Source organism: Amborella trichopoda, chromosome 3 (genome assembly GCF_054954075.1).
Source record: "Amborella trichopoda isolate Santa Cruz 75 chromosome 3, AtrichopodaSantaCruz75HAP2 v2.0, whole genome shotgun sequence".
Classification (NCBI taxonomy): Eukaryota; Viridiplantae; Streptophyta; class Magnoliopsida; order Amborellales; family Amborellaceae; genus Amborella; species Amborella trichopoda.
Window position 1 is genome coordinate 49,802,058 of NC_142338.1, and position 23,727 is coordinate 49,825,784.

General features: G+C 35.1%; 2 protein-coding genes across 5 annotated transcripts; one reads left to right on the forward strand and one right to left on the reverse strand.

Moving 5' to 3' along the window:
• Positions 1 to 667: 667 nt before the first annotated feature.
• PDE318 (P-loop containing nucleoside triphosphate hydrolases superfamily protein) lies at positions 668 to 12,987 on the forward strand. Of its 4 annotated transcripts, none has more exons than XR_002280144.2 (16): positions 668 to 884; positions 1,648 to 1,781; positions 2,666 to 2,786; positions 2,911 to 2,975; positions 3,124 to 3,237; positions 5,188 to 5,262; positions 5,896 to 5,934; positions 6,031 to 6,102; positions 6,276 to 6,389; positions 6,520 to 6,591; positions 6,916 to 6,952; positions 7,889 to 8,001; positions 8,717 to 8,914; positions 9,089 to 9,158; positions 11,610 to 11,828; positions 12,655 to 12,987. XR_002280144.2 is itself a non-coding variant. In XM_006838402.3 (15 exons), the coding sequence occupies exons 1-15, from the start codon at positions 803 to 805 to the stop codon at positions 11,627 to 11,629; spliced, it is 1,326 nt and encodes a 441-aa protein (XP_006838465.2). In that variant the 5' UTR covers positions 668 to 802; the 3' UTR covers positions 11,630 to 11,983. The 4 variants fall into 4 exon arrangements, 2 of the variants coding, with proteins under 2 accessions (XP_006838465.2, XP_088717233.1); XR_002280145.2 differs by having other exon boundaries at positions 12,785 to 12,987; XM_006838402.3 differs by lacking the exon at positions 12,655 to 12,987 and having other exon boundaries at positions 11,610 to 11,983.
• Positions 12,988 to 14,673: 1,686 nt separating this feature from the next.
• LOC18429111 (expansin-like B1) lies at positions 14,674 to 18,033 on the reverse strand. The gene is made up of 5 exons (XM_011623182.3): positions 17,642 to 18,033; positions 17,455 to 17,561; positions 16,547 to 16,728; positions 16,319 to 16,451; positions 14,674 to 15,096 (listed from the first exon to the last, which is right to left on the reverse strand). Exons 1-5 carry the CDS (start codon positions 17,946 to 17,948, stop codon positions 14,890 to 14,892), a joined length of 936 nt encoding a protein of 311 aa, XP_011621484.2. The 5' UTR covers positions 17,949 to 18,033; the 3' UTR covers positions 14,674 to 14,889.
• Between the last annotated feature and the right edge of the window lie 5,694 nt (positions 18,034 to 23,727).

A 23,727-nucleotide genomic window follows, 5' to 3' on the forward strand; every position in this document is an offset into this window, starting at 1 on the left:
ATCATCCATTTTAAAATTTACGGGTCAATAATGATGGTGACCTACATATACAAAAGATAAAAAGTTTGGTTTCTATTAGGTTGCAACCTTAAACAATCCAATCAAGGCGCGTCTCTAAATTGTATCATAATATGTAATTTTGGTATAAGGAATTCTTAGGATTATTTGAAAATCTATTTTCATATCTAATTATAAAATTTTAAACTAAAAAAATAGTTAAAATCAATTAGATCAATAAACTTATAAAAAACTTGAAAATTGACTGTCTAGATAATATGTTGTAAGATGCACTATTTTTGGGACTCAATTGTTTTTTTTTTTTTCAAATTCATCCATCTTGTTGTCACGATGATCAATTAAAGGATTTTTCAACATTAAAACAACAATTTTTTTTTATAAATTTTAGAGGTGCATCTTTACTAACAACCTTTTTCCAAAGTCTCTTATACTCCATTTTAAAGGTTGCAAACTTATATAAACTTTTTCCAAAGTCTCTTGTAGACAATCCATGCATACCACCCCAGAATAAATGGTTGAGAATTTGAGATGATCAGAAGTTCAGAATTTCACTTAATCCAATAGAGTTTTTGGTTTGGAGTACCATGGTTTGGGTCCCGCCATCTCTCTCTCAGTGGAAAGTGGGTGCTTTCTGATTTTTTTAAAAGTTGAAACTTGATGGTAGGGAAGCTCTTTCTCCGACTCACTTCAAAGAGCTTCTTAAATGGGGTGTTAGGGATCTCTCTCTGATATTTTTGAGTAAAACTAGGGTTTTAGAGCTCTCTCAAGGCGGTTGGTGCTAATCATGAATGGGGCCTCAAGCCTTGCGCACCTATGCAATACTCCTTCTTCCAAACCCTATTTTTGGACTTCAATGCTTTCAAAAGGTATGTCACTAACTTTCTCAGACTCCATACAAACTCATAACCTTCTTCATTCTTACATGTGTTTTGTAAACATATGCATGTTTTCTTTCATGACTCTAGATTTTCTTGTAATGATGTTCTACTTGATTTCCTTTCCCAAAAATGCAAAAAGAAAGAATGAAAAAATATCCCTCTCTATCGCTGAATTGCTCCGTCCCTTGAAAGAAAGTTTTTACTAGATGCTTAGTATCCTTACTTCCCGGGACTTGGGTAAGTTTAATGTCAATTATGCATTTGTTTTTATGCGCAGAGTCCCATTTTCTCAAAAGGTTTGCACTTCATTTTAATTTTGAATCTGGTTCTTCCAAGCTAAATGGAAATTTCATCAGAGGCAACAAAGAATTTAGAATTTATGGTCTTTGGTTAATTTCAAGAAATAAGAAAAATACAAATAGTTAACATTCTCAAAAAAAAAAAAAAGAAAAAGAAAGAAGAAGGCTGAACTGATTGTCTCGCTATAGCTTTGCAAATTTATGCAATAATTCTCTGAAAATTGATGATAAATCTTTTTTGTAGAAGAACCAATAATTCTCGCCTAGAAATGAACTATTTAAATTGACTGCACTCATGTTCTTGTGGCACCCATTGAAAGCTCTTCTTAATTATAGTTGCTTGAGAATGATTAAACAAACTTTTAGGATGTTAGTTTCCCAAAGAACTTATTGAGATTTTGCTTGCGAAAAGGTTAATTGTTTCGATATATTTTGTGTGAATGGTATTGCAGGTTCATTTTCCTTTTTGGAAACGCAAATTTGGTCTAGATTGAGTTTTCGTAGGGAAGTCCAAATAGCTACATGTATGGTTGTTGGTGGGAGCTATATTTCCACACCTGTGCAACAACCCAAAATTGCTTTCAAGGTAAATTCGCATTGTTTTTTCTTGTCGACTCGAAGTTTAATCTGGCCAACGAAATTGATCTCAAGTGGATTTTTTATTCTTTACCGAGTAGTTTGTTGTTTTTTTAACTGTTTCTTTTGTCTTTTCCTTTTTTAACAGCAGAGCTTTTGAGTTCTTCTATTTATTTTATTCACAGAAAATGATTATCGTAGTTATTTTCTCTTCAATTTTTTGTTCATGCTTGAAACCACATCTTGGGTATACGTATGCTTCTTAATCCAGTCAAGTCACATAGTTTATTTTCCATTATGCAATAAGTCCATAAGTGCTACTGGATATTTACATTCAGGTTTGTTCAAGCTAATCAAATAAGCATTGTAAATTTGTAACTTGAAGTTGATGAATTTTTACATCTGTACACATTGCAAGTACCATGGGAAATAAGGCTTACATTTAATCTACATCAGCCTTTTCGTTATGGAAATATCATTCTTCTTGAGAGTGGCATTTTGGTTTTTCTTTGTTGACATACTGATCATCTCGTGATTAGGCTATAGCACCATTTTGACATCCACTTGTAGGTTGGGAATAAGCGTAAGTGGATAAGATTCCTATTTCAGCCATTATACCTCAAACTTTGCCTGAATTTTGGATTTTTATTTTGAAAATTATTAAAAATCTGAAATCAAAATGAAATTCTGGTTCATTAATCATAGTTGACCAAAATTGGAAATTGAAATACAAAATCTGATTTTAACACCCGAGGAACCAAATAAGAAATCCGAATCACTAAATTTTAATTTAATACATTAGAAAGTCTAGGGAAAGAATCTATCTTCAGACTTTATTTTTGAATATGTGAAGAGTCTCTTAGGAGCATTAATTTTTTGCCCTCATATTTCTAGGACAAACCTCCGCAAAAATTGGAGAAAACTGGAGCATTCCAAAAGTTACCCATGGTGTTGCCTTCAAATGACTTACTTCTTTCGGCGTTGAAAAAAGCAAAGAGGGTTTCTCCTACAAAGGGTAGTTGGCTGCTGTGACATTAATACTCCATAACGACATTGGTTTCCTTTTTGTATTTTATTTTTAGTTGGAGTGTTATTTACATGGATGTTCAATAACAGATGCTTGTTCATTTCCTTATTAGGCATTGCAAATATAGCAAAACGAGAGAGAAACAGAGGTGCCAGACAACTTGATCAATTGATGAAAGTAAGCTTGCAACTTCTACTGCTATATAGTTTAGGTTGAAATTTTCTCCATTTTCTTGAATGGCATTGGAGATATTTCTTGAGATGACTTTTTATTATCTTTTTTGATAATTTATTCTTTATTGGGTTTATTATGACTTCACTTTCAGGAATTAGCTGTTCCCTTGAGAGGTTATGTGAAGATGTTCCCCTACAAACGTTCTCTGCATCCTTATGAGCAGTCTCTTATTGAACTGACACTTGGAGAAGGAACTTATGAAGAGGTGGAGTGCATTTATTTGCATACAGATGTTGAGAGCTTACCAACAAATTTTTTTGAGATTCTTGTGTCTGGCTTCCTTGCATCTATCTGATGTGACCAATGGAAATTAATGTCTTATTGCGCTTATTTCTTGATCATCTATTTAACTCATCACCGATTCATGTTTGGAGGAATGGCTGAATAGAGTTCTTGATGACTTTTGGCAATTCTTCATGTTTTGCAAGTTGTAATCTAGCATGAGTATATGTCCCGTGTTATGGAGGTTAATGATAGACCTAATAGCATATCTTTCCTCGTAGCTAGGTTAAGTAGTAAAAGAAATGCATTTTTTCTCTTTCTTTTCCTATGTTCTAAGATGGTTGTATATTATGATGTCCTCTGCCACATTGTTTCCTCTTACAAATACCGAATTATATATAGCTAATTGTAAAAGAAATTGCAAGGTGTATGACTAGATCTTCACCTTGTTCTCTCTTCTCCTTTCATATGTTTAACATGTTTGCATATTGTGACGCTTTCTACCACAATGAGAATTCCTCTTACAAATACTGGATGATATATTGTGAATCGTCAACGAGTTAATGATGTTTTAATCAATGTTTTAAAAAATACCGATCTGGATTGGGAATTGGTGGCAACTGACCCGGTTTCCAATCGGAACCAGGAATCAGGTAGGTTCAATCACAATTGTCCGGTTCCTCGAGGGAACCAACCTTTTTTGTCAGGTTGGTTCCCATGATTTATATTTTTTTGTTATTTTCTCATTTATTTTTTTCTTTTTTTCTTTTTTTAACCGGTTCTTACCTGAGATAATCACTTGGATCACCGATCTGGACCTATTTCCTGCATGGCCTATTCATCCGGTCGATCTAGGTTTTAAAACACTAGTTTTAATAGATGTTTTCTCTGGCTGAGACTCTTAATATCCAAATATTTGAAAAAGGGGGACTTAATATAATATCATTATAAAGTAGGGTGTGAAGGAGGAGAGTCGATCTTGGGCACGTTGCAGCCTGCCTTGCATGGGTAGAGGACCAGCTTGAGCTTGACTTGAAGTACCTAGCTTGAGCTTGGATTGGCTTGGCTTGGCTTGAATTGTTTACTTAAACAAGCCTATAGATGAGTCGATTAAGCCATAAACAAGCTGAGCACAAGCTCAAAAATAATAAGTTTCCTATTTGACGTCAATATAATATAATGTATCATGTATATTTTTGTAATAGTACATATTAGAAATAATATATTAAACACACTCAGGCCAAGATCAAGCCGAGCTTGTCTCAGTTTAACTTTTATAAATGAGCTAATTGTCTAGGTTTGGCTTGTTGAGCCAAAAATGCTGTCAAGCTTGGCTCATCATGAGCCATGTTGAGCCAGCTTGTGAGCTGGTTGGTCTTGTTGACATCCCTATTAAAGAGTTTGTTTTTAAACAAAAATTTCCTTGGATTCTTTACTAAAATAGGAGATGTTCGTATTTTTCCTGCAGAAGATTTGTGCTACAATTTTCTTGGTTTTGTTGGTTATTTATTTTTTGATTGCTGCAAGAACTACTTCGTGAATGATCGAAGAGGGGTTCGTAAAAGTAGCTTACTAAAATTTGTGAGCATGCTTTCTTAACTTGAAATCAAACCAATGGGGGAAATTTAATATATGAAAAATCAAACTAGCATGACCCTTCAAGTCTTTAAAGTTCTCATGGAAGATTTCTCACCACCTGGTTGATGTCGTGCTTAGTGAGTGTTGATATGTATCATTTATCTATCACGTATAATTGTTGTTTGACCAATAAAAAAAATGTAACGGAAGTTTTCATTGCGATGAATTGTGTCTTGTTGAGTGAGTAGTAACAATTTGTTCTACCTCTGTTCTGTATGGAAGTGAGAACCTTTGGATATTCAATTATTGATCGCTTCTAATTAAGTGATAGATTTGGTTCATTCCAATATTGCAGGTCTTGGGGAGGGTAGATACCATAAGGAAGAAGGTTGTATCTGTTGGAAAAGAACAAGCTTCTTTGTGTGCAAAGGTATCAATTGCCGCGCATACCATACTTGTGCACATGACTTAAAAAATTTTGATGTCTGCAGTCAGTTTTTAGTTCTTGGAAATATCCATCATTACTTTCAGAGCCCTAAAGAGACCCATCTTTTTCTGAGTATAAACCCAAATCACTTTATGGGTTTCATGAAAGAAAGCCATTTTCTTCTAATTTTTTTATTTTTCTTCTCTTTTAAATCAAATTAAAGACTAGGGTATGGGAACTGGTGCATAATGGAAAAATATAGCACTCTCATGAAGTTTATGCCATACAAGACATAGGCCAGGAATCCACTGTCCATTCTCAAGATGGATAGTAGAGATGAACCATTGTACTTTCTAAATGTCCATCATATCCATTAAGCAGTTGATCTCCACTATCTGTCTCGAGAATGGATGTTGGATGTCCTGTATTATGTGTGTCCAATACTTTCTCATCCAAAATGGGGAGGGCCATGTGTCTTTTTTTATTTTCATTCATCTAGTGATGATTCCCAATGAAAAGAGGAAAAAAGGTGTGGTGGATGGTGAAACCCCTTAACAAAAGTCTCTCTTTCATAAAAGTGAATTTGTTTTCGACAGCAAAGGTTATGATCATATAACCACATATTTGTTTTGACAGTCATCATCGAAACGTGAAGCAGAAGATCGCTTGGGTGAGGTCAGGGCTTCTATTTTCATATAGTTTACTTTTATTCTTAGGTGCATTTGATGTTAATATCTATGACATGCGAACTTGTGTGGCTTTCACTCTCAGGGACTAAGAAGGATTGAAGAAATCTTTCAACGGGAAGGAAATGCTGTGGATGATCTAGTAAACGTTGCTAAGGTAATACACGAAGATAGTAAGTTCACTTGATTCCGACATGTGTAAAAATGTTCCCCTTGATTCTCTCTTGTTGTTTATGAGAAAAATATATGATAATCTAATTTCTCTTGTTTTATTGGATTTTGAGTTTTCCTCAAGGACTAAGTATGTACTGGTTAAATTTTATCTCATAGGCACTGCGTGTTATGCCAGTAGTAAACCCTGAAATCCCCACACTGTGTCTTGTTGGGTCGCCAAATGTGGGAAAATCGTCTTTGGTCCGTGTTCTTTCAACTGGAAGGCCAGAGGTACATGTGATCCCGGAAGATTGTCATGCTAAGAATGCTTCTCTTTTATTACCTTTTATTACTCTATGGTTTATTCTGAGAAAATGAAAAACTTTGTGGTTTGTGTGTCATTGGGTCCTCTTTTCCTCAGGTTTGCAACTATCCATTCACAACCAGAGGCATTCTGATGGGTCACATCGTTCTCAATTATGAGCAATTTCAGGTTCTCTCTTTCTGGTGTACTTTCGTTCTAAACCATTACATTTGGAAAATTTACTACAATCCGAGAGACAATGTAATACCATGTTCCATTGGTTGGTCATCACTCCCCAATGGAACGATAGCCTGCAATGGGGAGGGTGGGGACCCACCAAAACAGGACATGATGAGAAATAGTGGGTTCCGTCATCTCCCTCCGCACCATCACTGTTCATTTTCATTGGGATATGATGGATCCACTGCATTGTCGTTCTACCTAATCCATTGGATTTGTGTTCTTTCCTTGGTCTTTTGCGTCGTGCTTAGAGGGTAATTTTTTCCATTCCAGGTGACTGACACACCCGGCCTTTTGAAGAGACCTGAAGGTATATTAAGTACTGAGCTTATTCATGACATTAAATGTTCATGGCAAATTCTTTCAGCATCGGTTTGAAGTGTCTGAAAGTTCTCTGGTCCGTTGTGGTAAATGTTGTACCCAATTGCTTACTGATTTACTTTCCTACAAAAAGCAGACAGACTTGTTCATAAGTTATCTACCAATGATATTAGATTCACTTTGGAGGCCTTTTTGGTTTGGCTTAAAATGCTGAGAGCTTTGGTACTCCGGAGGAAGTTTTGGAGTATATTTAAGAAACTGCGAAAAATAAGAATTTTAAATAATATAAACACAATATTAAAAGATATGATAAAATTTAAAGCAAATTACCACGTCTATAAATTTTTTTAATGAAATTAATTTCTAATAATTTTTAACACCTTTTTACCCTTAAAAGTTTTACATCTTGATTTTAATAAAAGTGTGTGGTTTTATCCTACATGATATGGTCTTCTATCTTTAAAAATGGCTGTAGTAGAGAGGTATTTTCCTCTCCAAGAAAGAGGAAACCACATCTAGTGGTTGTTACATTCGACGCAAATCCTTTTCTGAGGATTAATGCAAAACCCATATGTACACATAACAGTTGCATTTAATGTGAAACTTTCTCCTATGCAGCTTTTCTTTAGATATATTTTAATGCGGTCAATGAAATTTTAAAAATGTCGTTTGCTTATCCATATTAATGTATTCCTGCAATCACACAAACTCTTTTGTCATGCAACTTAGAAAGGTAAAATGAAAAGTTCAAATATAAGTTGCTCTTTGCTTCACTTTGGTGAAGTTCCCTAACCTGAAGCTTCGGGCACTTTGCCCCAAGTGAAGCAAATTGGCAACATTGTAATTTGCATTGTCTCTGTTAGAACTTATGAGATGTAGCAGCATCTGATTATTACTGGTTGGTCTGCTCTTTGTGGGACGTAAGATGAAAGGAACAACCTGGAGAAGTTGACACTTGCTGTCCTCATGCATTTGCCAACAGCCGTTCTGTTTGTCCATGACCTATCTGGTGAATGTGGTAGCTCGCCCTCTGATCAGGTATACTCCATTTCCTACCGTCATATTTTATTTCTTTCCTTTTCTTGAAAGTTGTATTAAGTTTGCTCGTTGCCTGAAACTAGCAGCATTTAAATTGATATATTTGATAAGATGGTTTGGACTTCATTCCCTCTGGCTGATGCAATGAATTCAATATTCTTAATTGAATATCTGCCCCCTCTCAGTATAGTTGATAAGTTGGGTTGAATTCAACCACTGTAGTGAGATGAAGTGTTCCATATTGCTATCTCAATATTTATTCTCTCGCAATTGTTGCCTTTTGTTCGTTGCTATCTATACCATCTCAACATTTCACTGATCTGAGCTTCCTGATCTTTATATACATCGAAATTGAATTTGCCAGTACATGAAAACTCTGCTGTCTAACTCCGACTTGCCTGACTTAATCTGGTTTGGCAGGCTGCTGGGTCCAGAACCCGCATTTGGACTCTCTCGATTTACTTGGGCTCGGCAGGCTGCTGAGTCTGGAACCAAACCAACAATGGGAACTGGCCCAGTCTGGCTGGTTCGGGATATTTCTTTATTAATTTTTTAGGACTCTGCTGAGTCTCTGACAGACGGCTGTGTCTGTCATATCGGACTTGGGCTCAGGACACTAGTGTGTCCCCAGCTGAGTCCTTATTTTAAAACACCGTTAGTTCAAACCATGTAATAGACATTTCAGCAATCTAATTTTTGGCATTTTACTTTGCAGTTTGAAACATACAAAGAGATACGAGAAAGGTTCCCTGATCAGCTTTGGCTTGATGTTGTTTCTAAATGTGATCTTTTGCCTTATGACATCACATCAGAGAAAGGGAATATTGAGGATGATGAACTGGAGAGGTATAAGAGAGCTGGACCTGAAGGAGCCATCCATGTTTCAGTGATGAGTGGGATAGGGATTGACAAGGTTGGCATTCATCTGTGATTAAGACCTTTTCCATCTTTCTATTTAAATTTTGGTCCATTAAATTGCTCCAGGAAGAGAGAGAGAGGATGTTTGGATTATGTAGAAAGGGTTGATACTGATTGGTCTCTTACCAGATTCACCCATACCAATATTTCCTTTTTATTTGTGTTGCAGCTTAAGAGCAAAGTTCATGACCTCCTGTTATGTCAGTTGGCTCGAATCACTACTCAGAGAAACCAAGAAGGTTCGAATTCACTTCAGTGAATAATTTTTTGGAGGGACTCTCTCTCTCTCTCTATATATATATATATATATATAGTTAACAACCCCTAAAAATACAGAGTTTAATATCAGAAGGGTTTGTGATGGGTGTATTTATCAAAAATATCATTACTTTTTGTTTAAAACATTATTTTAACGGAAAAGTTTACCTAGAGCCGAGGCTCTAAACCATCAAATTTGAGCCTACCTCAAAAATTTTACTAGAACAGGTTGTTTTAATGTCCAAACATCTTCAAATTGAGCATCTCGACATCAAGATGCATAGACATGAGAAAAAAATGGATTTCAAATTTTGAAAATAGTGTACTTTGTAACGCGTTTTTGGATTGTCAATTTTCAAGATTTTCAAGTTTTCATAGATCTGTCGATCTATACTATTTTTTAGGCTTTAAACTTTATAAATAGATATGAAAATAGATTTTAAGGTTATTACAAAGATTTCCAATATTAAAACCATATTTTTCGACACTATTTAAAGATAGTAGGCTCTAATTTGGTTGTTTAGAGCCTGGGCTCTATACAAACCACACCTTTATTTTAATAAGTAACTTAACCATTAAACAAAGACAAATTTGAAATTTTAATAAAAATACAATGGCATTTTAAAAGTTAATGTCATGTACTTTTTTTATTTGTAGAATGCTATTATCTTTTTGTAAAAATTTCGATTTTACCTCTTATGGAAATAACAAAACTGCCATTTGTCTTATAGTGCTATTTACAAAAATGCATTTACTTAATGAGCAAGATATCACAAAAAGTAACGTTTTTTTAAAAGATAAATCACAAACTTAGTAAATTCATCATTCACAACTCATTCTATAATTAACTTTTGAAGAGTTCACAACTTTAGATTATCCCACATATATATATATATATATATATATATATATGGGTACTGATTATATATATATATATATATATATATATATATATATGGGTACTGATTTTATACAACGGTTGTATCATAGTATAATGCAACCACACTTTTAGAAAACCATGTTTGTAGTATTTGTATGCTCCAAAATTTTGTACACACTCTTTTAAGATCTTAGCCTTTACGAACTCAAAATCATTTTTTTCCTTTTAAACGTTATTCATCTAGTGATGATAGAGCCATCTAAAAAAATTGGAAAATAAAAAATTCTTTTAAGGCTTAGATCTAAGCATCTTATTAAAATGGACGACCTATGTTAATTGGGCTAAAAAAATGCTTTCTAGGTTGCATTTTCAAATTTATATTTTTTTGTGATTGTTCATTTGAAAAGAGGGTATATTTGAAAATTTGGATCAAACAAATGGCTCTAACATTTGTGAGTTTCAAGATCTTAGCCTTTACAAACTCAAAATCATTTTTTTCCTTTTAAACGTTATTCATCTAGGGATGATAAAGCCATCTAAAAAAATTGGAAAATAAAAAATTCTTTTAAGGCTTAGATCTAAGCATCTTATCAAGATGGACGACCAATGTTAATTGGGCTAAAAAAATGCTTTCTAGGTTGCATTTTCAAATTTATATTTTTTGTGATTGTTCATTTGAATGAAAAGAGTGTATATTTGAAAATTTGGATCAAACAAATGGCTCTAACATAGTTTTTGAAGGTTGTTACAGCATTACTGTACAAAATGAATGAAATCATTGCTATATATATATATATATGTATATATGAAAATGATCCTGTCAGCCAATGGGCTCACAAGAAAAAATGAGTCCAACGGCCTAGATTGATCTAACGATCACAGATGTCTTGTAATGTTTGAATTTTAAAAATTTTTCTACAAATCCAAATCACTTGAAATTTTAGGCGTGTGTTCTTCTCATCAAGCCGTACCTAATAAAAATATAAAAAAAAAAATCCGCTAAAACAAAATTGATCAAACTACTCCCGAAACTTTATGGGGTATTTTGGTCAATTTTTTTAATATTTTTCGAATATTCACCTATTTTTTATGAACATACATCTAAAATTTGAAGTGATTTGGATTTGTAAAAAAAAAATTAAAATGGCATCCGCTATCGTTGGATCCCTCTAGATTCAATCTGGACCGTTGGACTCATTTTTACTAGTGAGTCCACTAGCCCATATATATGGAAAATGATCATATAGGACCCTTCCCCACCCATGTATGTAGGATCTCAAAGGATCATTATTAAATTTGGCATGGATCTATAGAAAAGTTAAGTTTCACATTCAGGTGATAACTTTTCTAGAGATCCGTATTAACTTGGTGATCTTTTGGAGCCCTACACAAATAGATGGAAGAGAATTCTTGACAATACTATATATATATATATATAGAGAGAGAGAGAGAGAGAGAGAGAGAGAGAGAGAGAGAGAGATTTTATGCATAAACGAGGTGGGCCTAATTCATCTTTCTAGTGGTGACTTTTCATTTTTCAACTTGTATGCAGCTGAAGTGGAGAATCCCTGACATTGCTGTCCTGTCAGTTGTCTTGACTGACTAGAGAGCGAATGCACTTGAGTTGAGCAAAATATGTAGAGGCGATGATGAGGAGAGTTACATGAGGGGGTGGGAGAAAAGTGCGTTATCAGTGAGAAACCGATGGGCAGTGGAGAAGCTCAAGGGCGAGAAAACAGGAACAACAAACTTAAAATCACCGGGAAAGGAGGTAGAGTTTCCTAAATTTTGGTTAGGGATTATGCAAATGTTATCATTTATGATTATTAATTTTCGTCTCGTTTTGTATCCTAGGGTATTAAAAACCATGCATGTTTGGTAACTTTTTTTGACACATAATCATAACTCCCAAATCGCCCATAGAAACCGTATTTAGGTCTTCCTTCAAGAGTTGAGTTTTTAGGATGGCTTGGGTGGTGGTGAATACACCCTTCCAAAGCCCATCCCATCTTGCAGATGGATTGAGGATCCAAAGCTCTGGGTCTATCATCTCAATCATGAATCTTTTCATAAACCATTTTTTATCGCTTAAATTCATTTTATTCTGTGGCCATACCGCCATAGTAAATTGAAATCCTCCTTAAACAAGGTCAAATGCAAAGGGCCTTGTTTGGATTTCGGACACAGCATTTTTGAAGGAACATAAGCTTTTCCTCTGTCCATTTAGAGATGAAGAATGTGATAGCTCGTTCTGCTCCATTCTCTGGTGAGACCCCATTCTCCGGTGGATGTTCTGTCCAGGTCTAAAGAACCTGATTTTTTGTTTCTTTTTTTATTTTTCAATTCCAAAATCTCATGAGTGTAGGGGTGGCAATGGACCGGGACTCTAGGGGTAGACCCAATCTGGGTCCAGGTATGGGTCCAAAAATTGGACATGGCGGGTCGGGTTTGGGTCCAAATCTTGGACCCAAAAACCAATCAGGTGCTGGTCCGGTAATATTTTTTGGGTCCCAATTTATGAAATATACTTAAATATCGTTAAATACATAGATATTTTAATTTTGGGGTTGGGTCCAAGTCTCATATCATTTTTTCAGGGTCTAGGTCCGGCTGGTCCCAGACCCGACCCAACCCGACCTGTTGTCACCCTTACCTGAGCGGGGGATTGGAACCAGTTGAGCCGGCTCGTTTGACCCAATGCTTAGGTTTTTAAAACATGATCAACAGGCATTGCATTGTAGTAGTCTCCCCAATATGCTTTATCTGCAAACTAATATTCTTGGTGAAAAAGACAGCTTGGGGGTGTGTCAAGAACTTTGAGAATGCTTTGAACTTAGTCAATTATATACTCACAACTGCCTGATCTGAAATCCGATTGGCAAGAGTGATTGTGATCTCTTTATATCAATAATAAATGATTTGTTAGAATATTTTGCTTTTTTTATTATTTACACCAGATGTATTATTCCATGTTCTTCCTATGTGTGTGCGCGCTCCCAAGTGGATGTGAATCATCTTTCAAATGTGTATGCATTATTCCATGTTCTTCCTATGTGTGTGTGCGCTCCCAAATGGATGTGAATCATCGTTCAAATTGACTAGCCAGTGGTCGAATCCACTTGGAGCCGGGTCGAAACCTATTAAGGGAAATAGCAAGTTGGGTCAGGTCCATCCTAGACCTTGGGTTGGGACCCAAGTTGAGATGCGTGTGGGTGTGTGTTAGAGGGGTGATTTCATGCAATGGTTCTATAATAATATAAAAAAATATTATTAAAAAATCATGCTACTGCCATTTGTTTGACACCAATTTTTAAGTATATAGTTTTTTCATTTTGAACAATTACAAAAAAGCAAATTTGAAATCAATTTTTTAAGCCCAATTAATATAGGTTGACTAGTTTAGTGAAATGCTTAGATTTAGGTTGTATGAGGATTTTTATTTTTTTCTTTTCAAAATTTTTAAATAACATTATTGTCTTTTGGTTAACAATGTTAAAATAAAATGGTTTTGAATTAGTAAAGGCTTAGATCTAAAATTCACCAAATGGATGGTTGAAATTCTTTGTTGAGGACATTCATTTTGACCATATTTAGAGTAAAAATTGAATTCCATTTTTTTTAGGATTGAGTATTGGGATGAAGAGAGTGTGTACAAAATTTAAGGTCTTATAATTGCCACAAACATAATTTTCCAAAAGTGTGGTTTTATTATATTATAATAACACAGAGACATGAAATCAATTATATATATATATTACATGTATTTACCAATTTGACATGAACCAATATTCAACCCCATCCAACTTTGGTAGGGGCCTGGCTAGGGCTCTATTCTCTAATAATCTTTCCTCTTGGATTTCTCCTACAGCATAGAAGACCTATGCTTCTCCTACCATCCAGCTACCCAATTTTGATCATACTCAACCCCATCCAACTCTAGTATGGCCCTAGCCATGGCCCTATTCACTAAGAATCTTTGCTCTTGGATTTCCCCCACAACATAGAAGATCTATGCTTCCCCTGTCATCAGCCGTCCAATTTTGATCAAGAGAGCCACTCACCTTTTGATCTTAGATCCAACGTTTCAAAGTATTTTATTTTTAGTTTTTTTTATACAAATTGTATGAATATGAAATTTGGTACGTGCCATCTTCTCATTGGGGTGCACCTATAAAAAAGGTTAAAAATAAATTTTTGATAAAATATAATGCGCAAAATACCCCTTGAAACTTTCAGGGGTATTTTGGTTATTTTAGTTTCTTGAAAATATATTTGTAATATTTTTCGCTAGTGCAAGTTTAATAGAGGATTGGACGTCCAAAATTTAGTGTCAAAATAGTTTATAGAAAAAAAAATTAAAAATACAATAGTGTAAAGACGTGACATTGTGATTGAGACAATCTCAGCCCTCCATTCAGAATGGACGATTGGATAAAGGGAAGGATATATAAGTTTTATGTTGTAGGGGGAGGATAGAAAGCTTGCCCTTCACTTTAAGGCCATAGATCTTACCGTTAAAAGGTATTGAAGATGAATAGTGATTACTCCACAACGAACAAAAGAGATAATCCTCCAACAATGTTCACACGTGCAAGTGTCCAAACGAGCGAGAGGAATTGAAAAATCGAAATTCATTTCTAAAAATGAAGAATATGAATACACTAATCAAACAAACAAGATCACTACAACAACCTCCTTTGAATGTAAATCGCTACAACCTCATGACACACACTAGCATACAACCCAATTTTGGTTTCCATATTGAATTATTCAATTGCATAAATATGTTAATTAGAGGGGTAAATCACCACTCTGAAGTTTCAAGAAAATTTTCACAAATCCATCTGCAAACCAGAGTCGTACACCTCTCCAGCCTTCCAATCTTGAGGCAAAGTATTTGTAGGAACAACCCATGTCTCATCTCCATCTTCCCCACCGCTCACTAAAAGCCTTATAGAGAGAGGTCCACTTGGTGGTTCGTTCACGGCCCAAACTGCTCCATGGCTTCTATCAACCAGCTTACACTCAAGATTTTTAGTCTGCACGTACCCATAAACATAAAAGGGTGAGGTTTGTATAGAGCTGATCCTCTAAATAATCAAAGTAAAGCGCACCTTCAAATAGTGTCGAGAAATATGATTTCAATGCTGGAAATCTTTGTGATAGCCTTCAAATGCATTTTCATCTTTAATTTATAAGTTTTAAAGCTTAAAAAATAGTGTAGATCGAGCAGATGTATGAAAATCTTGAAAATTGATGATCCAAGAATACGTTACAAGATGCATTATTTTTAGAATTTGAAATCCATTTATTTCTCATATCCATGCATCTTGGCTTTATATCAACTTTTTCCAAAAATTTATGTAAGGTGCCAACTGCAGAAATAATGAAATAAGGTGCATCTCAAAAGCCCACAAGAAAAGGTTTGCTTTGACGCTAGAAAACCTCTAAATTTTGAGGTGGCAATGGACTGGGTTCTCTAGCTTGGCCCTAACAAACTAGGGCCTACGCCACAAAATGGGGCATGATGGACATGCTGGCCTGACCTTTGTTTTTTGTTTTTTTGGCCCGGTCTGACTTTGATAGAGCTAGGGCCGGCCCTATGGGCATTAGGGCTAAGATTAGGCAGGCCCAGACTTGCCAACCCTACTTGTACCTGTAATTGATCATATTGATCTCAAGATATATGGATATGGGAAAAGGAAAACATTTTAAGTTCTAAAAATAGTTCATTTTGTCAAACTTTATTTGGACCGTCTTTTTTAAAGGTTTTCTAAGTGTTTATATATCTTCTTGAGGATACCAGTTTTTAGAACTTTAAGTTTCCCAGTTACGTGTGGAAACAGGTTTTCAAATCATCTTAAGCTTCTGACATTAAAACTGCATTTTCCAAAGGAATTTGAAGATGGTGGTTACTTGAGTGTTTAAGGTTGACATCTTATATAAAACTCACTCTTATTTGTCTGTGTATTTATTCTAAGATGACTTGCCTTTGAAACTAGGCAAAGTTGTATTAGACGTTGATGATTCGATGTTTTGAAAATTGTTGGTGTGACTGGATCCAGAGGCTGGCGAATCCCCATCGAAAAACCCCGGAATCATTATTCTCCTAATTTTCTAGTTTTTCTACTTCTTACTTAAACATAGCCTGGAGCGCTTGACTAAAACCGGGGCACTCAGAATTCGACTCGTTAGTTGAAGCCAATTCTGATTTGTGAAACACTGATGAAGATGATGATGGTGTGGATGATGAGAGGGTACCTCGCATAGTTGCACTGCGATTATGTCCTTCTTGCCTTGCTGGTACCAAATGAGGAAGGCCAGGTAGTGAGGATAGTTACTGGCCTCGTCCACCTTAAACGTGATGTTCTTGTTGGGATAGTTGCAGGACACACTGAAATCAGAACAAATAGAGAAAGTGGTTGATAAATGGCTTCAAAACAAAAGAGAGAGAGAGAGAGAGAGAGAGAGAGGGAGGGGCTCACAAACCGTTTATATTCTATGTCAAGAACACCAAGGGCCAAAAGGGAAGAGGACGCGTCTTGGGTCCGAGCCATCTTTCCAAAGGCTCGCCTGCTGAGTATGAAATCTGTTCTATCGCCCTCACCGTGATCTGTTATGACGATGGTTACCCCTTGCTCCGAGCAGTTCTTGTTATTGGTGCATCTCACCTTTATACACAAACACAAAAACCAAAATATGATAATAAGAAGCCCCCGACTGTTTCACAAATATTTAATTTTTGAATGTTTAGTGAGAATGGAGGCCTAGATCGTTAATGAGGCTCGAGGAGCATTCCACCACGCCATTCCCAAATGAAGGGCACTTTATTATAGTGACAAGCACCAACTTTTACTTGAGCAATTTCAAGGACGGTAGAGAAGTACAAGGTTATGTTGGTAATTTTTAGGTGAGCCCGAATCCTCGATAATGAAAATGGCCCTCTTTAGAGAAATACGGCAAAAAAAAAAAGAAAACATAGCGGTGAAGTTTGCATAATGTTGCAACCTTAAACAATGAAACTATGGTACGCCTCCTAACTTTATAATAAGATCTACATTTGGTGTCCAAAAATTTTAGGATGGCCTAGAATCTATTTCCATATCTAATTATAAACTCTAAAAATAGTTCAAACCGAGTAGATTTATAAACACATGAAAATCTTTAAAATAGACTGTCCATATAATTTTTTGCATGACATACTATTTTTAGGACTTAAAATATCTTGTTTTCCGTATTGATACATATCTTTTTCCAAAAAAAAGAAAAGCCAACTATTGCATAGTAATAAGAATTTGTTTGTTTATGGTCGCTAATGCATATATCATGCAACTTTAAGAGGTAGTGTTTTGTCAAAAGGTGTATTCATTAACTACGAGATTAGTTGATGGTGTTACCTGGTAGCACGATCCACAGCCAACACCATTCCTGTATAACTGCGATGCAGCCGACACATCCCCACCGTTCAGGCTCACTCCAAACGATCCAAACCCACAAGCACCAACTGCACACAAATTCTAAAACTTTAGAGAGAGAGAGAGAGAGAGAGAGAGAGAGAATGAATGTTTGCCATTCATTAAGGACCTTCAGTTCCCAAATCATCTTGACTCGAGTAGTATGCAGCTCTAGACTGTGTATAACAATCGTCACAGGTTGCCGCTTCGGCCATGAAAGAGTGTTCCAGTAGAGAGAGAAAGAGAAGGTGGGTTGATAGGATGAAATAGTTTCTCAGAGCTTTAGAATCCATTGGAGGAGAAAGTGAAGTATTAATACGCTGGAAGCAGAGTAGCAAATGAAATAGTAATGACAGTGATAAGAAGCACAAGGAACAGGCAATGAAGGAGAGGTTGGTTTTCCTCTCATATATATAGGCCAGGCATGCACTACGCATGGCGGCAGAGGTTGAGGACAAAATGTCTCCTTTTCTTTTGTGAGAATGACGACAAATTCCAGTCTTTCAGAGGGTTTGTTTATCACCCTTTTGTCTCTTAGAGAGAAAGGCCAAAAAGTAAATGGAGTTTGAAAAAATTGAACCGGTCTCGGAAATGGGCCAACGGCAGGTTCCGAGTGGCTGGTAAACCGCCCGGTTCAATCGGCCTAACCGGGCAGGTCCTGGTCTGTCCAAAAAGTGTTAAAAATATATATTTAAAAAATAATAAAACAAAAAACATCCAAATGAAGTTAGTGAAAAAAATGAATTTTAAAAATTGATTTGTGTCCAAGGATATTTTTTAAATTTTCTAACAAAGATAGGAAAATATAAAAAATAAGTAATAATGGCTACAACACTTTGCAATTTTTATCAAAATATTAAAAAATACATTAAAAATAAATCCTTTATTTTTTGGGATTGTATATTAAAATTTTTAATTTTTTTTTAAAATAGCCAGCCAGACCATTAAAACCCCGATTCCAATTTGACCAGCCGGTTCTGAGTTGGACCGGCCGAGTTTGTGAACTTGATGTTCAATTACCAAGGATTTCTGGGTTAATGAGGGAGGCAAGAGAATGAATAAGGGTGGGTCAACCCTTTTCTGGTAGGATGTCAGCATATCGCATTCAATTGAAGAATTAGGCAGTCAAAACCAAAGATAGATGTAGGCAACATGGTGGGCTCACAATTTCCAGGATTTGAAAAGTTTCAAGGTCAGGGCCGCCCACAACTGAGAGTAGGAACGGACCGGGCCAGCCTGGCCCTTGTCCCTATAGAGGTAGTCTGGCCCCAGCCCAAAACAAATGAAAAAAAATAAAGAGACAAAAGGGCCAGACCAGACCAGGCCCTACTGAGCTGACAAAGGCCCTAGCCCTGCCTCGGGCAACAAACTGCGAGTGTCACCTTTTGTTTTTAGGGCCGGGTCGGGCCACGTAGCTCATTGCCAGACGTACCCACAAGTAAGACTCTCTCTCTCCATATGGGGGGAGTGTGAAAGAGAGAGATTCCTTTGTAGCACACCAATTAGAGGCAAAGTTGAATTATCCATTCATAATACTTTTGCCTAATCATATTTAATGTCGCTTTAGTTGCTTCTTCCAAACTTCCCAAAAGAGGAATTAGTTTTTGTATTGTCTTTTTACTACCAAAACCCCCCCAAGTATCATTCCTTCTACCAACCAAAACGCCAAAGCAATGGGGGCTTTTTCTAAATGACCAGAGTGTCCTTTATCAAGTCAAATTGAAGGTTCCTTGCAAAGTAAGTTTACGCTTACTTTTTACTTCCTTTTTTTTTAATTTTTAATCAATTTTTAAAGCGAATAATAATTGAAATTTTTTTGCCATTAAGAATTGAGAAGTGGAAGGCAATTGTTTATCCACCGTACATAAGTGATATTGTGTTGGGCGAAGGGGCGGAGGTTGTGTGTTAGCACCCTCACGCACCCTGGTCACTATGTTGTGGTTTTCATTCTCATTTATATTATTTCACCAATATTTTAAAAAAACTAATTTCTAAACTATTTGAAAAAAAAAAAGGGTAAAAATCTATCTTCCCCACTTAATTATAAAAAAAAAGAAGAAGTGATATTGTTCTAGTTATAGACCTTCTAAATTTAGAATTTATGCTCTCGCAGGTCCATGCTCTAAGCACTCTACAAGATATAATGCAATAATAATGGGTGAAGTTTATATAAGGTGCCCACCTTATACTATACAAGGTTTGGGGTAAAAAATTCTATGATAGCTTGAAAATCTATGTTGAATCCTAAATATGAAATTTCATATTCCAAAAATAATGGAGATTGAGTATATTTATAAGGAAAAGTATACGATGAAACCATATACCTTTGGTATAAGGTGGTCACAACTATAGCTTGAGTGTGTTACAAACTTTGAAAAAAGTTGTTTTGAAGTTTGAGCATAGTCAATAGAATAAATGCATCTATTTAATTTCACATTCAATGGTCAAGATTTATTGTGACCTCTTTGAATCAAAAGTAAATGCTCTTATCGTATACAATCCCTACTTATAGACAACTGAAAAACTTGAAAATAGACGGTCCTGATAAACTATTACAAGATGCAGTATTTTTTAAACTTAAAACTCTTTTATCTATATATCTATATATCTCGAGGTCAAGATGTTCAATTGGAAGGTCTTCTAACATCATAACACTCTTTTTTACATGATTTTTTTCTAACATCATAACACTCTTATGTAATATAAGATCATAACTTTATATAGATTTTTTTTTTATTAATAATTACCATTTTTGAAGTCAATAGAATGGGTTGGCTGCGGATCCTGCAGGGCGACACTTAAGAAAGAGAGAGGATGGTTTGAAAAAAAAAACAAAAAAAAGAAAAAGAAAAAGAAAAAGAAGAGAATAGTGTGTATCGAATAAGAGAAAAACAAAAACAAAATATTTAGAGAGAAAGAGAGAGAGAGCACTGAAAACATAAAAGAGAATCTTTGAACAATCCGTTTCATTTTGTATTTTTCACAAGATATTTCAAAAAGCAAAATTAAGGGAATTATTCATCAATGAAAAGAGAACAATCCATGGTTTTAAGAGGGCATGGCATTTGTCAAAGTTGATGTGAGAACAGTAGCAAACCACAAATACAAACACGTGATTAGCCAGCCAATTTGACATTGCTAGTTTTCCTGGCTTTAAAATAATTTTGGCAGAAAGGTGTGAAAATGAATTGAATTGAAGTTGGTAAGCAAGAGAGAGAAGGAAGACCGCAGGTAACGAACTCTTGTGGTCCAAAATAATCATTTCTCTCCCCACTATCCATTTTCTTTTTAGACTATATAATCTTTCATCATCATCATGCACGTCACTCTGAATAATCACATCCAAATAGATATATACCAAGTTTATAAAAGTAGAGAGAAAGAGAGGGGGTTCAAGGAAGGAATGATGAAGTTAGGTTAAGGGGAGGCTTATCTATTGCAACAAATAGTTAGTTCACAGTCACAGGCCCTGTCTTTTCGTCTTCTCCATTATTTCTAGACTCATATATGCATATCTTATTTCTAGACTCATATGCATGTCGACCCTCAATTTTTTTTAAAAAAATACAAAATGTTCTGTTTATAATCAGAAATTACAAAAGGTTGGTCATTTATTTTTTTCAAAATTGCTCTTCATTTTGAAGATGGAGTCCTCAGTCCGAATTTTAAATTTTTTTTTTTGTTTTTTCGTTGGTAGGTCAGTGCCTTAAGCTTTGGGATTGTGCCCTACTAACGAAAAAACTAAAGAAGAAAATAGCTAAAAGTCCATTCGAGTATTTGGGATTGTGCCCTACTAACGAAAAAACTAAAGAAGAAAATAGCTAAAAGTCCATTCGAGTATGTCGGATTGAGATGTAATTTTGAAAAAAATAAAAAAAAAAGTGGGTTGACAGATCTTTTTATTAATTTCCTCTTATAAATAGAGTATTTCACATTTTAGAAAAAAAAATTAGGGTCCGTACATAAATCACTCTTAATTCTATTTTATCTCACACTATGCTTACGTATTGACTCTCTCTCTCTCTCCACATAACTTCTAGGGTACCCTTTTTTTGTGAGTTATTCTTGAGAGTGAATTACAGACACCAATAATAGTAATAAAATATGAAATGAGACAATTTTGGGTTAAAATTACACGAAAGATCGTTTAACCTAAGGTTTTTTTATATTTTTTTCAAAATTGTCTCTTGGTCGGAGGATACCATCATTAGACCGCCTTTTTTTTTATATATATAAAGTTTTGTGCAACAGTGGGGCTGGGCCCTTGTTTGGGGTAGTGCCTAATAAGTATGATGTTTGCATCAGACCTCCTTCTGTGGTGCTTTTCAAAGCTGTCTGACATTGGCATCTTCGGACTGGAAAGACCGACTTTGTTAAGCTCTCAGAGGCGGTCCAAGTTGCCTATTCTAGGTAGGACCGCTGTCTCTGGTGCTTTTAGGGCGGTCCAAAGTTGTCATCCTTGGACCACATTAGCTCATTTGTTTGCTAAGAAATAAGGCCGTCCGTGGATGCCCAACCTTAGATTGTCCCTCACACGCACTGTGCTACTAGTGAAAAACTAAATAATAATAATAATTAAAAACCAGTCCAAAGAAGAGGAGAAATTTAAAAGAAAATAAAAAAATACGGGTTGAACCTTCCGCATGCCAAAAATTGGCCCATTTTGAATATTTCCTAGTTTTTCTTGTGTCCGTACGTAAATTACTCTATTCTTTAAAAAAGAAGTCATAGAATTGCTCCATGGAAAATGAACATTTTCTATACCTCAATCTTTCAAATCATCTCTATAACGGAAACTAAATGAGGAGGTTGAATTTGAGACCCAAAAAACTCTAAATGAAGGGAAAATTATTATTTGGGTCCATTTTTTGCTGGATGGGTCAATATTGAGTATTTTAATTGTCCATTTGATCTAAGCCTTTTAATGCAGCAAATTATTCAAATGGTGAATCAAAGATCATGTGAAAGCGTCCATTTTTCTTTGAAATTAAGCCTTTTCAATGCAGCAAATTATTCAATTGGTGAATTAAAGATCATGTGAAAGCGTTCATTTTTCTTTTGACATTATTTAAAAGATGAATCGAAGATGACTTGAAAGCTTTCATTTTATTTTCTTTGAAATTATTTAGAAGATGAATCAAAGATGATTTGAAAGCGTGTCTGTCACGAAATATTTCTATGTTGCCATCATATCTTATAGGAATGCTTAGGCTCCTAAGGCTGCTATTTTCTTCTTTGTTATAAAAAAAAGACTCATGCACATGCACCGCATGTTACCAAATGATTTCAATACATTTTTGTCCTCCCACAGGTACACTAAAACAGTGTCTTCCTATCTCACCAACATCAATTCATTTGGTCGGTGGAGATAGATAGAAAATAAAGGGTGCGATGTGTATAGAGCCGAGGCTCTAAACAATCAAAGTGAAACACACATTCATATATTGTCGATAAATGTGGTTTTAATAATGGAAATCTTTTTGATACACTTAAAATACATTTTTATTTTAAATTATAGAATTTAAAGCTTAAAAAATAGGGTAGATTGAGCATATCTATGAAAATTTTGAAAATTGACAGTCCGAAAATACGTTACGCGATGCTCTATTTCAAAAACTTGAAATCTATTTTTTTCTTATGTCCATACATCTTGACGTTGAGATGATCAATTTGAAGATATTTGGGCATCAAAACAACCTCTTCTAGTGAAATTTTTGAGGTGGGCTCTAATTTGATTGTTCAGAGCCTCGGCTCAATTTAATTTTTTTCCCAAACATAAATATAGGGAAATTTATCAAAAAAAACAAAGATATGGTTTGCACATGGTTGCAATCTTAAGCAATCAAATAAGTACACCTCCAAATTTTATCATAAGATGTAATTTTAACGTAAAAATTTCTTAGGATGACCTTAGAATCCATTTTCATCTCTAATTATAAAATTCTAAACTCCCAAAATGGTTTAAATCATGTAGATGTATAAAATGGACAGTCTAAATAATGTGTTACAAGATGCACTATTTTTGGGAATCGGAATCTTTTTTTTTTTTTTTTTTTTCATATTCATACATCTTGATGTCGGGATGGTCAATTAGAGGCTTTTCCAACATCAAAACAACAGACTTCTCATTTGGATTTTTGAGATGCACCTTTATTCTACATTTTAAAGCTGCAGCTTTTTATAAAAAAATTTCCTAAAACAATCTTATCAACTTTT

Excerpts from the sequence above, each read along its gene's own strand:
- PDE318 (XM_006838402.3), top strand. The coding sequence starts at position 803 with ATGAATGGGGCCTCAAGCCTTGCGCACCTATGCAATACTCCTTCTTCC. Across the intron at positions 885-1,647 it reads GACTTCAATGCTTTCAAAAG|GTTCATTTTCCTTTTTGGAA; the intron begins GTATGTCACTAA and ends ATGGTATTGCAG. Across the intron at positions 6,103-6,275 it reads ATCTAGTAAACGTTGCTAAG|GCACTGCGTGTTATGCCAGT; the intron begins GTAATACACGAA and ends TTTATCTCATAG.
- LOC18429111 (XM_011623182.3), bottom strand. The coding sequence starts at position 17,948 with ATGCGTAGTGCATGCCTGGCCTATATATATGAGAGGAAAACCAACCTC. Across the intron at positions 16,729-17,454 it reads GCTGTGGATCGTGCTACCAG|GTGAGATGCACCAATAACAA; the intron begins GTAACACCATCA and ends TTGTGTATAAAG. Across the intron at positions 16,452-16,546 it reads CTTGACATAGAATATAAACG|TGTGTCCTGCAACTATCCCA; the intron begins GTTTGTGAGCCC and ends TTCTGATTTCAG.